The 15,626-nt window shown below is 43.5% G+C and overlaps 1 protein-coding gene across 2 annotated transcripts in view; it reads left to right on the top strand.

Moving 5' to 3' along the window:
* Positions 1-15,626, top strand: part of SYN3 (synapsin III) — a 432,592-nt gene that overhangs the window by 13,237 nt on the left and 403,729 nt on the right. For both annotated transcript variants that reach the window (XM_039230445.1, XM_039230444.1), the window contains exon 2: positions 5,511-5,568. In XM_039230445.1, coding sequence (XP_039086376.1) covers positions 5,511-5,568 — 58 coding nt within the window. The remainder of the gene's footprint in view (positions 1-5,510; positions 5,569-15,626) is intronic.

Raw genomic sequence — 15,626 nt, forward strand, 5'->3', positions numbered from 1 at the left:
GTTAGCCTTTTCCCCTTAGGCCTAGTAGGGTGCCTGGTCTATATGAGGCTCAGTAAATGGTGGTTAAGTAAGGGAGTGAATAGTGACTGGACCTACCCATGAAAATCTCCTTTCCTATTATTGTCAGAAGCCAATGAGGGGCCATTTGTCATATCCTGTGGCCTGGGGCTCTATTTTCTTACCTCTACAGATTCCTGTAGGTGCAAGGGGCCTTGTCACTCTCAGAAGATCCCTCCCCTCCCTAACTCATTGGAGTTTTCTAATTGCAAGGTGGTATGGAAAGGCTGCCCCATCATTGGAGAGTTCCCTCTGGCAGTGGGAAGGGGCCAGGTAGGTTAGTTGTTTGTTTGTTGTTGTTTTTTTTTAAGCAAATAATGGAGCTAGACTGGATCTCTGACTTGGACCCCTGTGTTCAAAGTTCCTGCTTTCGCCACACCTCCAGCCAGCCAACGTGCTATGTGATCCTCCTCATCTTGCTGACTCCCTGAGCCTGTCTACCTTCAGTGATTTCCTAATTGATCCATAGTCCATCTCTCTCTGCTTAAGTCCAGGCTGCAAATAAGCAACCAATATGTTGCATCAGAAACATGAGACTCTTCTGGGCCAGATCACTGCCTCCCTGCCCCCCATCCATCCCCTTACAAGAGGGACCTGTGAGAAGAGAACTGTGCCTGAGACAGAACATTCCTGACCCCTCCTCCCTGGGAAGGGCATAGCCAAGGCCCAGCCACATTGACTCTACATCCCAGACACATTTATTAGGAGGGTGCCGCTTGGACACAGGTGGATCCTGTTTGTGCTAATTCTCCTCTTCCTTCTGCCCCTGCTGTCGCCATGAAAGAACTTAGTACCCGCTCCTCATAAATCTCTCTCACACACCACATCCCGCCTCCCCAAACTTGGGATTTCCCACCCCAGGCAGCGCTGGTTTTATAATATTCTCCTTCCTAGTGCCTCTGATGTGGCAGTAAAATATGAGACCACCCACAGAGAAGGAAGCTTCCTGGAATCAAGAGTTTCCCCCACCTCCTTCCCAAGGCCAAGGCCTTGAGTGATTGGCTGGGATATTCAGGAGCTCATTATAAGAATAAACATATTGGGGCATTAGAAAGAGGTCTGCATTAGGAAGATGGCCTTCAGGCACAGTGAGGCCATCCGTTTTGCCTGGGGTCAAACAGCCAGGCAATTACAAAGGCAGCAGTCCCAGCCCCCAAGGCATCTAGAATTCCAGACCATCCCTACCCTTCCCTCTGCCAGACAGGACTGTTCAGAGGCAGCTCAAGCCTGAATGAGCCCCCGGCAAGGAGGCAGCAGTCTGTGTGGCCTGTCAGGAGACAGACTTCTGACTCCCAGCCAGGCAGGGGGATGGACTGCCTGACCCTCAGCTTCAGCCGGAGTCCGTCTGCCAGGCTCTGCAGTAAACATTCCAGAGATGGGCAAAACAAGTGTTTCTCCTGGGAAGGTGAGGCCTTGTGAAGGCTAGAGCTGCTTGGGTGGTATTCGTATAGTACAAAGTGCTCTGGGTTCTGGTTAGAATCGAGCTGAGGGCTACCAGTCATTCAGGTTGGACACTGTACAACGACCCCACGTTGTAATCAGTGCAGATTTGTAAGTGTATTACAGCAGTGTGCCAGTAGATGACAGTAAAGTGTCTTGAGGACAGGATACGTTATGGCTTCTCCTTGGAAGACTATTCATTTACCCAGTTAGCAAACATTCGTTAAACATGCGCCTTGTGCCCTGGCACTTTGTGCCAGACACCGAATTCATTGAGCACTGACACACAGTTTCAGGTTTCCAGGAGCTCACAGACTAGGTGTATGGGGACAGGGTACAGATAAACGCTGTGCAATTACAACATGGAGTGGTACATCTTTTCATGGTTGTGAAGTACAGGATGCTATAGGAACCCCAAGGAGGAACACCTAACCCAGCCTCATTAGGGGGCCACTATCAAGGAAAACTTGATAGAGGAGGTGAGTGAGGATCTTGGAGACAGCCAGGCAGAGAAGAGCAAGAAGCCATCCTAAGGAGAGAGAACAGCGGGTGCAAAAGCTCTGTGGTGTAAAGTGTAGGACGTGGCTAGGGAGTTGCAGGAAGTTGAGTGTATCTGTGAGGTGGACAGAACACCAGAGGAGAAATGGGCCAAAGTCAGCAAGATCCTGCTGATCCTGAAAATCTAGAAGCACAAGATCTAACTCACTGGTGCCACTTAGAGTTTATATGTATCTTTAACAGGGACTTCTCCACCTGGAATGTGTGGGGACTGATCCCTGCCCAACCTAGTAGTGTCTAATAGGAGGAGGGATATGAAGGTACTAGCAAGCCTTATATACCAACGGTGTCTATTATTATTATCATCACCCATCGTTCATTGCATTGATGGAACAGATCAAAAGGAGGTGAATCACATTTCTGTTTCATAACCTCCATGAGGGCACAGAGGAAACACTCAATATTTCTTTGTTGTTGTCGATTTTGTTTTAGGCTCTGGGCTATATACTTTGGAGCTTACTATGTGCAGAAACTGTTCTCAGTGCTTTATACATCTTGTCTCAGTTAATCTTTACAACAACGCTGTGAGATACTTACTTTTACTGACCCCACTTCCGGAATGTGGAAACAGGCACACGGAGGTTGAGTGAGTTACCCAAAGTTGCACAGTGAGTGAGTGGTAGAGGTGGGATTCCATCCATGTGATTGCCCTGAACCTACTACACTCTGTTGCCTTGTTGCATAGAGGATCAGGTGAATTTATCACCACAGCGTTGGCTATAGATGTTATCACCACTTGACAAATGAGAAAACCATGACCTAGAAGGGTTAAGTAGCTTGGCTTAGAACATGTGGTGAGTGAGTTGTAGGGCTCAGATTTTGCCCAAGCCATGCTTTTTCCAGTGTACCAGTGATTGTTCTCATTAGTTACTATTCTGAAGTCCCAGGCCCACGCAGTACTTCTTTTAAACCTAATGTAGAGGGAACCTTGCCCTAAGTCCTACTCCAGACTTTATGAGCTGTACCCCTTCTGACAGCAAAGGAGGGCCCTGTACCAGGACCCTACAAATTACACCCTTCCACCATCCAGTGGATACAAAGAACCCTGGAATTACTTGCCCAAAGGGACCCTGGCCCGATTCCATGCCCTGCATAGGCCAGTTCCCTGGTCCATCCTTGGAAGGCATGGCGAAGGGAGAACTGTTGATGGGGGAATGAGTGAAGAGATGAAGCATGGCATGTGGGCTGGGCTATCCAAAAGCCTGCACAAGAAGCCCAGGTGATGCAAGACTGAAAGGAGGGTGGGAGGAGAGTCAGGGAAGACTGTAGGAACCAGGAGAAGGCAATCCCCATGCTGCCTTGCTCTGGGTAGAACTCTAAGAATTCCAAGAAGTCTGAATTCTGACCCCTGCAGGTCATGATGTAGTTGTCTTTGTCAAGGAAGGAAGACGGGCATTTTTTATTTAAATGTTTGCTAGTTTTATTTATCAATTGTAAATATTAGACATATTATATACATAAACATTTGTTCTTTTGCCCCAGGCCCCACAAATATTAGAAGTGGACTTATCCCAGTGTCTGCAGTTTGCTGACACTACCTTTAAAGATTCATGATAAAATTCACAAACTATGTGGAAAGGTTCCCTTTGTATGAGCCTTACAGTACATTTTGTCAAATGCCATGTCTGAGAAAGAAAACAAAATCTTCCTTTCAAGTCACAACAACAGCTCCTATACCACTAGAGTTTTGCCTAGTTGACATCTAGGCCTGTCAACATAGTAAGAAAAAGTAATCTTAATATTAACAGCTGTCAGTCAGCGATTTGGGCAGTCTTAGAAAGAGATGAACTCCACTGGCATCAGCCAAGTGTAGGTAGAGACTCTCTGGAAGCAAACAGGCTGAAGCTTGGTCAGAGAATTTATAGAAAGATTCTTTTTTTCACAAATGGAAGGCTGAAAAAATAGATGGTAACATGGATGTTCCAGGAAAAAGAACTAAGATTCTTGGATATACTACTTACAAATTATTGATAAGAACTCAGTCACATGGCCACCGCTAGCTGAATGGAGAGTTGGGATATTTATTCTTTTGTGTGAGTGTGTGTGTGTGTGTGTGTGTGTGTGTGTCCCAGTCTGTAAACTCTCTTACTGTGGGGAAGACGGGAATGGGTATTGGAACCAAAAGCTCTCTCTGCCCCAGAAAGGTTTATGGAAATGCTTAACACAGTGCTCAGTTTACAGCAAGTGACTAAGAACTATTAGTTTTCTCCATACCAAAAATCCAAAAGAGCAAATGGAAACTTTTATTACTTTTGCCTTGTGTGTGGGAGGACATCTAAACCTAGAGTACCCCAACATTTGCTGCTCTTTTTCAAGGTTGAGCAAAAACATAGATGTGGAATTAGAAGGCCAGGACTCTAGTCCCTTAGGCAAAATATTTCATTCCTCTGTGTTTCAGTTTTCTCTTTTATAGGATGGAAATAATAATGCCTTCTTCATGGTGGTGGTTGTAAGCACTAAATGAGAAAGGCTATTATAGGTTCAAGCCTACAGAACAGTTTCTGAAACGGAGTAAATACTCAACAACTGAGTTTTTTTCCCCCATCTATCTCCACTCATTATTCATCCAACAAATATTAATTGAGTTCCTACTGTGTGTTAAGCACTCTGGTAGGTTTTGGGAATATTTGGTCCTTACTCCAAGAAGTTGTGTTATAGTTTAGTGAGACACAGGCATTAAACACAGTTACTAATTATAACTAACTATAATTGTAATGAGTGCTATGAAAGAAGAGTATGAAAAGAGAATCTATATGAGAAGAGAAATGAAGGGGGTCAAGATTAGGGTGCTTATTGAGAAAAATGGGCATTTGGATGGATTTGGGAAATAATTAGAATGTAGAATCAGTGGGGATAGGGAGAGAGAAAGAGGTAACAAGAATGATGTCTACGTTTCTGCCTTGAGCAATAGGTAGATGAGAAGATAGGAGTAGGATATAGTGGAAAGAAGATAGATGGATGCATGGATGCATGGACTCATGGATAGATGAGGGGACAGATGAGGGCTGCTTCACTGGACAGATGGACAAATGGAGGAGTGGGTGGATAGATAGATAATTTATGGAGTATGGGGAGTATAACTCAATAAAGTAATAAAATAATTCTGCACTATTTATTTATATAGCATTCTTTATCTCATTTGATCCTTAAAATAGCCCTTAGAAATAAGTCATGCAGGTATTAATATCTTCCTTTTACAGATTATAAAATTGAAACACAAGGATGCCAAGCAGAAACAGAACCTGAGTCTCCAATCTTCACATCCAGTAGTCTTTTCCTTCTTGTACATAGTATATACAAATAATGAGAAAATCAGCAGTGAGGGTAGGAGGAGAGAGCATGAAGTTACAAATGTGTCTGATATGTACCCCTGGGGGTAAGGGCTTTGAGAGAAGGGAGAAAATAGTAAAGCAGTCTTTATCCTTACTCAGTAGTATTCTTCCTCTCTTCAACAGGGCCAAATACTTCCATGGAAAGAAGGTGAATGGAGAGATTGAAATCCGAGTGGAGCAGGTAGGTTGGAGCTCAGTCTTTCATGCTATTGCCCTGATGTTTTCCACAGCTGGAGCCTTTCCCAGGAGCAGCCTTCGTCCTCATCTTATGTGGCTACCATGAGCCAAGATTACTAGAAAATCCTGGCTTATACCTGGGAGTTTTATTACATTTCAGAATTATTTAGTTTAATGTTTTTCTGTTTTAGCAGCAGAACCTTTCTTCAAAGGAAATCTTACGTAGGAGCCTATTCTACATACTAGAGACAAGTAGAGGTTCTCTGACGAAATACGCGTGGGAGACCCAAAAATCTGTCTGCTCCGTCCTGCTCCACCTTCCCTATTCTCCCCAGAGCCCCCCAAGGCATCTCCTTGGCACCAGTGGATTAGGGAACACTGTGGGTTTGAAGCCCGCCTCTCTCATTTAATAGGTAGTGAGCAGGTGAACTTACTTGCTCTGTGCATCAATTTCCTTGTATCGTTGTTGTTGGGATTAGATGATTTAAAACCTCAAAAGAGGCTAGAATTATGAATACTGGCTCTTGTTGTTACTGTTAATATCAGCATCCAGACACCTTATTTTATGGGGAAAGAAATAACAGACTTGTTCAAGGCTACATTGGAAGTCAGTGGCAGAAATAAGATTAGAACTTGTGATCTCCAGATCTAGGGCTCCTCTCATTCATTCAGTGAGCACTTGTTGGGGACCTACTAAATGCCAAGCATGGTGCTCAGCCTTAGGGGAGCACATCAGAGCATGGGCTCTGGAGCCAGAGTGTAGGTTTGAATCTCGATGCCACTCCTTGGTTGAGCAGTACCTAAGCTCTTAGTGGCTCCATTTATCTATACAATTGGGTAGTAATAGCATCAATTTCATAGGGTGACTATGAGGATCCAATGAGTTAGTCCATGAGAAGTACTTGGAACAGTGCCTTTCACATACCAGGCACTTAGTAAATGTTATTCATTTATCATCATCATCATCAAAGACAAATAGTTAATAAGATAGACAAGGTCTCTACTATAAGATGAACTCTGAAAAGTGCAATAAGAAAATAGAGAGGTGTGACATTTTCAGCATTCTTTGAGTTTGGTGTGTTGGAGAAACAGAAAGCCCTTCTGAGTATCCAATTTGAGTTGGCTTAGTATTAAAACACCTTAAACTTGAATTTCAATTTGATCCTGTGGCTTTCAAGTCAGTCCAATGTCTACTGGTTTTCCTTCCATGGCAAAGAGCAGGTTATTTTTGTTCACTTAACAAATATTTGTCAAGCGTCTACTATGCTAGCTAGCTAACATGGGGAAAGAGGATATGGAGACAGAGGCTGTGTCCCAAAACGTTTGTGGTCTAGGTAGGGCAGGGAGATAAGTCTTCACAGAACCTCAACACAAGTGGAATCCAAGAGAGGTCCAAATTTAGTGCTAAGGGCAGCAGAGGCCACAACTAATTGAGGGAGTCAGGATGGCTCTGAGGAGAGGGTGGCATTTGGAGGGCATCTTGAAGGATGGGTAGGATTTCAATAAGTGGAGATGGCAACATGAAGAGCATATGAGAAGGAAGCAGTGTGAGGAATTTTTTTTTTAATGGTTTATTGTCAAGTTGGTTTCCACATAACACCCAGTGCTCATCCCCACAAGTGCCCTCGTCCATGCCCATCACCCCCTTTCCCTTCCCCCCACCCCCATCAGTCCTCAGTTTGTTCTCAGCGTTGAAGAATCTCTCATGGTTTGCCTCCCTCCCTCTCCCACACTATTTTGGATTGAAGAGGCAGAAAGGAGAATAAGTGATTTAGAAGACACAATTATAGAAAAAAGAGGAAGCTGAGAAAAAGAGAGATAAACTGATACAGTGTGAGGAATTTTTAAGGAAGCTGGAAGTACAGTTTATAGGAAGGTAGGAGTTCAGTTCAGTTGACTTCAGAATAGGACACATCATCTTCCCCTAGCCCCCACCTACCACTCCTTTCAAGTTCCCTCTCAATAAACAGTGGTAACCTCTAACCTCCACATTAGCCAGAAGCCTGCACAGTCTCCTAGATGCCTCCACTCCCTCTGCCACTACACCTGTTGACTCCACACCCCTGTCTCTGGTCCATCCACTTCTATCCATCCTTATTGCCTAGATCCTTGGCTGAACCATCACCGGCTCTCATCCAATCTTCCTATCAAGAAATAGCCTTCTAACTCTATCTTTTCACATAATTCTCATTTATTTTTAGTACTAAAGCCAGAATGGTCTTTCAAAAAAGGAAATAGATTCTTTAAAGTGTTCACTTTTAAATCTCTTCCTCAAAGACTCCTTCTCTGAGCCCTCACACCTTGATCTAGATCAGCTAACCTGGTGATTCCCTATTATAACATAACTTCGCCCTCTGAGCCCTTGTCCACATATTTAGGTGTGGGATTATTTGCATGAGTGTAAGAAACATGACTGCATTGTGAGTAGCACAGGGCCTGGCACATACTAGAACTGAAGAACTATTTGCAGAATGAATAACTGATAGATTCCACAGATTCCAGGCTGCTTGTCACTTTCCAAGGGAGATAAATCACTGCTCCTTAATCTCCCCTCAAAAATCTGGCTTTTCCATAAACCATCTGGTAAAGGCTTACTTGCCAATTTCGCTAGCCCCATCTCCTTCCATTTGTGAACACCCCAGAGGCATGTTTTAATTTTACCCATTTATCTCAGTGATGCCCCTAGCCCACCTTACAGATTTAAAATCTAAGAGTAGGAGTATCCTCAGAAGAATCATTGGGAATTGCTCTAAAAATAAGTCACCCAGGGGTTCTGGGAACACTCAACTGATCAACAAAGGCTACATACATTCTTGAAAATGTTGGCTAATTTAGAGTCATCCTGATTTCCAGCCACCCCCCTCCATAGTAGCCAGAAGGCAAATTAGCCAGGAGACCAAATAGCAAGTTATTGGGCATTTTTCCCTGCAAGACATGCCTTCCTAAACCCATCTTAGTGTCTGAATTGTTTGCCTTTTTCCATCTGGATGAATGGGTGGGACACATAAGCAACCCCCCAGGAATCTCACATGTATCCCCTCGCACTTGGGAAAAGTCTTAGGATGGAAGCCACTGTTTAGTCTGAGCTGGCCTCACATTTTGGAAGTCTGTCTCCCAACTAAGGGCCAAATTAACCAGATAATTGCACTGTCTGGGTTTTGCTGGACAGAGCGAATGAGTTAGTTGTGGTTGGCCTAGAGGAAGCCTCCACCCCTTCTCTCCACCCTCTTCCCCCCAGTTCAAAAACTGCTTGCCTCAGCTCTTGCAGAGCCAGGAATCAAGAAACTCTGGGGAGGCCAGAGAGGGGACTGCATCACATTGCATTGTATTACCCAGAATGCCCCATTGGCTCTGTGGGGCCTCACAGCAGTGTCCTCAGAAGGTCTGAGACGTTCTGGCCAGAGTGCTTGGCATGTCAAGTTCTCCTCTATTTATATTTGAGGCAAAGGGTCTTTTTCTCCACAGGTACAAGTCACCCCTCTGTGGGACTAAGCAGTGAGGTTGATGAATGGATTAATATCAAATAGACTCAGTTCTGAGAAACTAGCAGACTAGGACTTGGTGGGACAGAGCCTTGGGCTTCATTCCTTTCTAATAAGAAAAGGCTGTAATTATAATGGTGAGTCCTTCCTCAGTGATAATAGAGGTACCAAGGCACAAGGAATACCAATGTCTTGCTCTAGCAGATGGAAAGAAAGGCAAGAGAGGGTGAAGAATCTGTCCTTGACTCCAGTAAAGGAAGCTGGCAAAGCCATACATTTACATACAAACGTCCGTGGCTCCCTTTGAGTCTTGCCCTTATGTGATATGGGAGTTGGGACGGGGTTAAATGGATGTATGTGGATCCCAGAAAAGGCTCTTGATTCAAGTCCTATTCATCTTCTGCTCTTTATATATTTCTTCAACTCAAATGTCTTATGGAAGCAAAGGTGGAATTTTTCCCTTAAAATAGTTCAGACACTCAAGACCATCATGTATATATTTTGCATACCCACTTTAGCCTTTCATCCACAGTTCTTTATGGGACAACCTTTATTCAAACAGACCTTTGCTGTAGAGATTAACTATAAAGACCATGTGACATTTCAAGAAATAATTGTCAGCAAGATAAAGAAATGGAGGTTGAATGTTAATTCAGACTGGTGAATTGGTAACAAGTTGAACCGTACCCAGACTAGGAAATGATTACTTGATAGAGATACACCTTGAGAGAAATACAGCCCTTGCCTAAGGACTTGCCCTTACCTTTGTTCTATTCCTTAATAGAGACTTATCTAATTACGTTTGCTGATGGTTTGAAGCCGAAAGAGAGAGAGAATATGCTACATTAAATTGGATACAATCAAATTGAAGGGGGATACATGGAGTTTTCCCTATGGAAAAGCTCAGCTGAAGAAGAGCAAAACTAAGGAGACTTAGCTTACTCAAATCATACTGAGAAAGAAAAGACTTAAGATTTGAACAAACTCTTAATATTTGTGGAAGAAGTATAGAGTGGAAGTTAAGATTGGCTTCAGAGTAGGAGGGACTGGAGATAGATCCCAGCTCTGCCATATTTTAGTTATGTTGACCTTCTATTTATAACATCTCTGTGCATGTTTCCTCATCTGAAAAATGGGGATAATGGTATCTGCCCCCTAGAGTTATTTAAGGGGTTAAATGAGTCAGTGTAAGTTATATACTTAGCATGGTTTCTAGCACATATATTGAATATTCGATAAACCATAATTAATGGTTGCTGCTCCCCCAAAACCTGATGCTACTTCGGGCTGCATTATCAAAGTACAGCATTTAGAGCCCAGGAAGGTGATGGTGCATAAACACACATGCGCACATATACACATGCTCTTTCACACACTGTCATGCACACACTGTCTCTGTCACATACACTCTGTCATACATGCACACACACACACATGCACACACATACTCTCACATACACACACACACACACACACACACACACTATGCTAGTCAGACTAGTAACAGATTCAATCTTGGTGTCACACCATAAGGGAGTATCCCATGGAATACCTTCTGAAGAGAGTGATTAGAGTAAGTGGAGTCTGACATTCATGAGTAAAGTGGATCAGCATAATGAACTGGAGATGTTTAGTGCAGAGACAGAGGGGTCTTTGGTAGGATCCCATTTACTCTGTGCAGAGTATCTGTCACCTGAAGGAGTAGGTAAAATAGTAAGTTACCATATGTTGAATACTTGCAAGGTAGGGCTGAATGCTTTTCCTTGTTGGGATAAGCACTATCATTGCCTCCATCTTACAGAAACTGAAGCTTAAAGGGAATAAGTGGCTTGCCCAAAGTTGCCCAACTTTAATTGGCAGGAGCCCGTCTTTGAATGTAGGCAGTCTGACTTTGGAGCCCTCCTACTCTCTACTGCATTTTTTTGCCAGTGGTACAGATATCAAGAGCAATAACCAGATGTGTTCGCATGTATTATTTCATTCTCACCACTACCCTTTGAGATGGCTGCTATGAATGACTCTCCCCATTTGGCAGATGAAGAAACTGAGGCTCAGAAAGGTTAAATACCCTGTTAAAAATGAGTGATACCAGAGGAATTTGAACCCAGGCTTCATGTGCAGGTGTGCTGAAAAGCCACCCTAGATTTTCTTACTGGGATTAGAGTTCAGTCTGATAGTGCAATCCTGCAAGAACATGGATATCGACTTGCTATAAACAGAGACTATTAAGCAATACTGAGTAGTGATGACTAGGCCATGCTCCTTGGGTAGGTGCGGAGTTCCAGCAGAAACTGGATGGTTATTGTGGGGAATATATCACAGGAAATTTATGTACCTAATTGGAGATAAACCTTGATTATGTTTCTCTTTTTATTTATATTTAGCATAAAGGTAATATATACAAATAGCCAAAAATTGAAAAGGTAAAAAATGGTATCTGATAAAAAGTCTACCTCTAACCTTTCCCCTACTAATCTGTTTTCTTCAACCATTATTAACCAGTTCATTTCACCACTAGTTTCTTGGGCAACTTTCTACTTTTTTTCCAAAGTTTATTTTTTTATTTTGAGAGAGAGTAAAAACATGAGTCAAGGAGTGGCAGAGAGAATGAGGGAGAGAGAGAGAATCCCAAGCAGGCTCCACGTTGTTAGCATAGGGCCCAATGCAGGGCTTGAACCCACAAATCGTGAGATCATGACCTGAGCCAAAGGCAGATGAGATTTTAAATGCAATGATCAAATGTGTGTGTGTGTGTGTGTGTGTGTGTGTGTGTGTGTGTGTTTTCCTTTGTTTTTCATAAATAGTAGTTGGTTCAAAAAACACAGACCCCTGTAGGTATTTCAGAAGATTTAATGGGAAGATTGATTCCAAATGGTTCAAAAGGGAAAAATGCTATCACCCAGAGCCACAACAGCCCTACATTCACTGCTGCTATTGTCACTACTACTATGGCCAGTGGAGAACCTTGAGCCTGCACTCCCACTGAGGCTGCAGGAATTGCCACCAACCCGCTGTCCCTGCTGAGGCTGTTGGGGAAGCTTTCACAGCTACCACCAGAAGCAGAATGATTGCTACCTCCTTCCTCACTTCAACTCTTCAATAAATGGCTCCCATTGGTAGAAATTAACTGGAACCACGTGGCAAAAGAACCTGGAAAGTGTAGATCTAGGCTTTCAGCCCCCATAGTGCAGGAGACAAGGATGAGTGTGAGGCTGAGTGGCAACAGACAGTGAGCAATACAGTCCATCCCTTTAGCTGTTCAAGGTCCACACATGCCCTTCTACTTATCTGTACTGTTCTGCACCCTTCCTCATTTAATGTATCCAGTTGTGATTCCATGAGAGTACATGTAGAGCTGCCTCGTTCTTGTTAATGATTGCCAAGGGTGATGTCATATGGATATTCAATAATTTATATTCCATAATTTCCTCTTACAAATAATCTTAAATTTATATCATTTCAAACATTTGGTAGCATATCCATAGTATTTTTTCCTGGAAATAGAATGGGTTCCAGGAGTATTATATGCCATGGGTGCTGCAATGCAACTTGAGGAAAAAAGGACTCTCCCAGCTGCTGGCATTGCTACCAGAAGCCAACCCTCAGCAGTCAGCCCTCTTCTGGAAGTGCCTCAGGTGAGGAGAGCTGCCTTGTCCAAGCTCACATCTCTTTCCTGGCAGCAGCTACATTCAGTGACTGGACAGTCTGAGGAACTTGCCCATTTACTCTAATTTAGGACAACTGTGAAAGACCATCCCAGCTTCAGAGCTCTTTGCTGAGATGGCAGTGCAGCCCATTTTCTGCTTCCCCCCAGTGCTGCTTCCTTCCTTTTTCTGCCCATCCAGTGGTGGTGATTCTCAGAGTGTTCCCTGAAGACCCTCACCTAGGCTAATGTCTGTGTCAGAGTATACCTCCCAGGATAAGTATATACTTATAATTCTGATAGCTATTGCCAAGTTGCCCTCTGTAGAAGCTGTACGGATGGTCTATAAGACCCTTTTGGTGTGGATTTTTGGGACTGTAATCGATCTTTGGGTTCTGGTGTCCTTCATGCACAGAATGCTTTCCTGGTTTCAGTCAAGCATCGATGCTGAACTCTGAAGTGCTCCATATTTTGCTCTTCCTATTTGACCTCCTTGTGTTTGAAATTCACCAGAGCTTGGCATTTCTCTGCAGGGCCTGAGTCCGGCAGAACCCTACCCGCTCTGATCCACTAAGCCTTGTTTTGTTAACACAATCCTGCAAGATTTATTTGTTTGGCTTGGCTTATCCTGACCTCAGACGTTCTGTTTTGTATTATTTTTAAAAGCGTGCAGGTCTCCATGGAGGCCTTTTTCTTTTCAAATCTAAGAACCAGCTGGGGGAATGAAAAAAGCAGGTGGGACACTAGGGAGTACTAGCTGAAACATAACTCATTAGAGGAGCAAGTGTGCCTCCTCTTAACCATGGGATTGACTAAAATGGGTGAGTTTATCACCATCCTGGCTCCACGTTTAGGCTCACCAATTTAAGAAGACCCTAGAGAAGTGGAGAAACAATAGTAATGGTGATGGTGGTTAACTTTTTTTTTTTTTTTCAAATAGTTTATTGTCAAATTAGTTTCCACAGAACACTCAGTGCTCATCCCCACAAGTGCCCTCCTCCATGCCCATCCCACCTCCCCCCTACATCCATCAGTTCTCAGTTTTTGTCAGCATTCAAGAGTCTCTCATGGTTTGCCTCTCTCCCTTTCCCCCACCATTTCCCCCCTTCTTCTCCCCCTTGGTCCTCCGTCAAGTTCCTCCTAATCCTCCTATACGTGCAAACATATGATATTTGTCCTTCTCTGCCTGACTTATTTCGCTCAGCATAACACCCTCAAGGTCCATCCATGGTGCTACACATGGCCAGATTTCATTGTTTCTCATTGCCATGTAGTATTCCATGGTATAGATAAACCACATCTTCTTGATCCATTCGTCTGTTGATGGACACTTAGGCTCTTTCCATGTTTTAGCTATTGTGGAGAGTGCTGCTATGAACATTGGGGTACATGTGCTCCTATGCCTCAGCATTTCTATATCCCTTGGGTAAATTCCTAGCAGTGCTATTGCTGGGTCATAGGGGAGTTCTATTGTTAATTTTTTGAGGAACCTCCACACTGTTTTCCAGAGGGGCTGTACCAGTTTACATTCCCACCAACAGTGTAGGAGGGTGCCCGTTTCTCCACATCCTCGCCAGCATCTCATGTTCTCTGATTTGCTCATTTTAGCCACTCTGACTGGCGTGAGGTGGTATCTCAGTGTCGTTTTGATTTGTATTTCCCTGATGAGTAGGGATGCTGAGCATCGTTTCATATGTTTGTTGGCCATCTGGATGTCCTCTTTGGAGAAGTGTCTGTTCATATCTTCTGCCCATTTCTTTACTGGGTTGTTTGTTTTTTGGGTGTGGAGTTTGGTGAGTTCCTTATAGATTCTGGATATCAACCCTTTATCTGATATGTCGTTTGCAACTATCTTTTCCCATTCCGTTGGTTGCCTATTAGTTTTGTGGGTTGTTTCCTTTGCCGTGCAGAAGCTTTTAATCTTGAAGAGGTCCCGTTTATTTATTTTTGCTCTTGATTCCTTTGCTTTGGGGGATGTGTCAAGTAAGAGATTGCTGCGGTGGAGGTCAAAGAGGTTGTTTCCTGCTTTCTCCTCTAGGGTTTTGATGGTTTCCTGTCTCACATTCAGGTCCTTTATCCATTTTGAGTTTATTTTTGTGTATGGTGTGAGAAATTGATCTAGTTTCATTCTTCTGCATGTTGCTGTCCAGTTCTCCCAACACCATCTGTTAAAGAGGCTGTCTTTTTTCCATTGGATATTCTTTCCTGCTTTGTCAAATATCAGTTGGCTGTATACTTTTGGGTCCACTTCTGAGTTCTCAATTCTGTTCCATTGGTCTATGTGTCTGTTTTTGTGCCAATATGGTGGTTAACTTTGACATCTTCTGTATGCTGGGTGCCATGTTAAATGCTTCCTGTGCCTTAACTTATTCCACATAATGTGCCAGTTGCTGAGGAAGCTGAGGCTCAGAGAGCTTAAATAAATTGCTCAGCCAGGTCACATACCTCGTATGAATGTCCTGGATCTGAACCACAGCTGGGATCTGAACCAGGGTCCCACTGACTCCAGGGTCCTGCTTCTTAACCAAAGTAGATCTATCAGAGTATACATTGGGTCTTAAATTTGTCTTCATCAAGTTTTGTTTTGCATTTCCCCCTAGCCCAGTTTCCTCCAGCACATAATCCCACTGTCCTTTCCCATCTCACTACTCTTTTGATCTGCTGGGTAAATTACAAATTATTATGAGATACCCTTCCAGCCAGACTCCTCATTTCCTCACTAACATGGATGGCCTTACTCATCAATTGATGTTTCTGGCTTATTGGTGGATAGTTCCCCTGTTAACAGTTCTGTTTGTTTTTTGTTTCCCCCTAAGAGTAAATGTTTACTATTTGTCTCTAAGTGTACACTTTGGACTATATGAGGTGTATATTAGCTCTGACTCTGGAGTCAGACCACCTGGGTTTGAATCCCAGCTCTGCCACTCCCTGAGCAAC

This window comes from Hyaena hyaena, unplaced genomic scaffold, assembly GCF_003009895.1.
Source record: "Hyaena hyaena isolate Hyena2069 unplaced genomic scaffold, ASM300989v1 scaffold_46, whole genome shotgun sequence".
NCBI classification, from domain to species: Eukaryota; Metazoa; Chordata; class Mammalia; order Carnivora; family Hyaenidae; genus Hyaena; species Hyaena hyaena.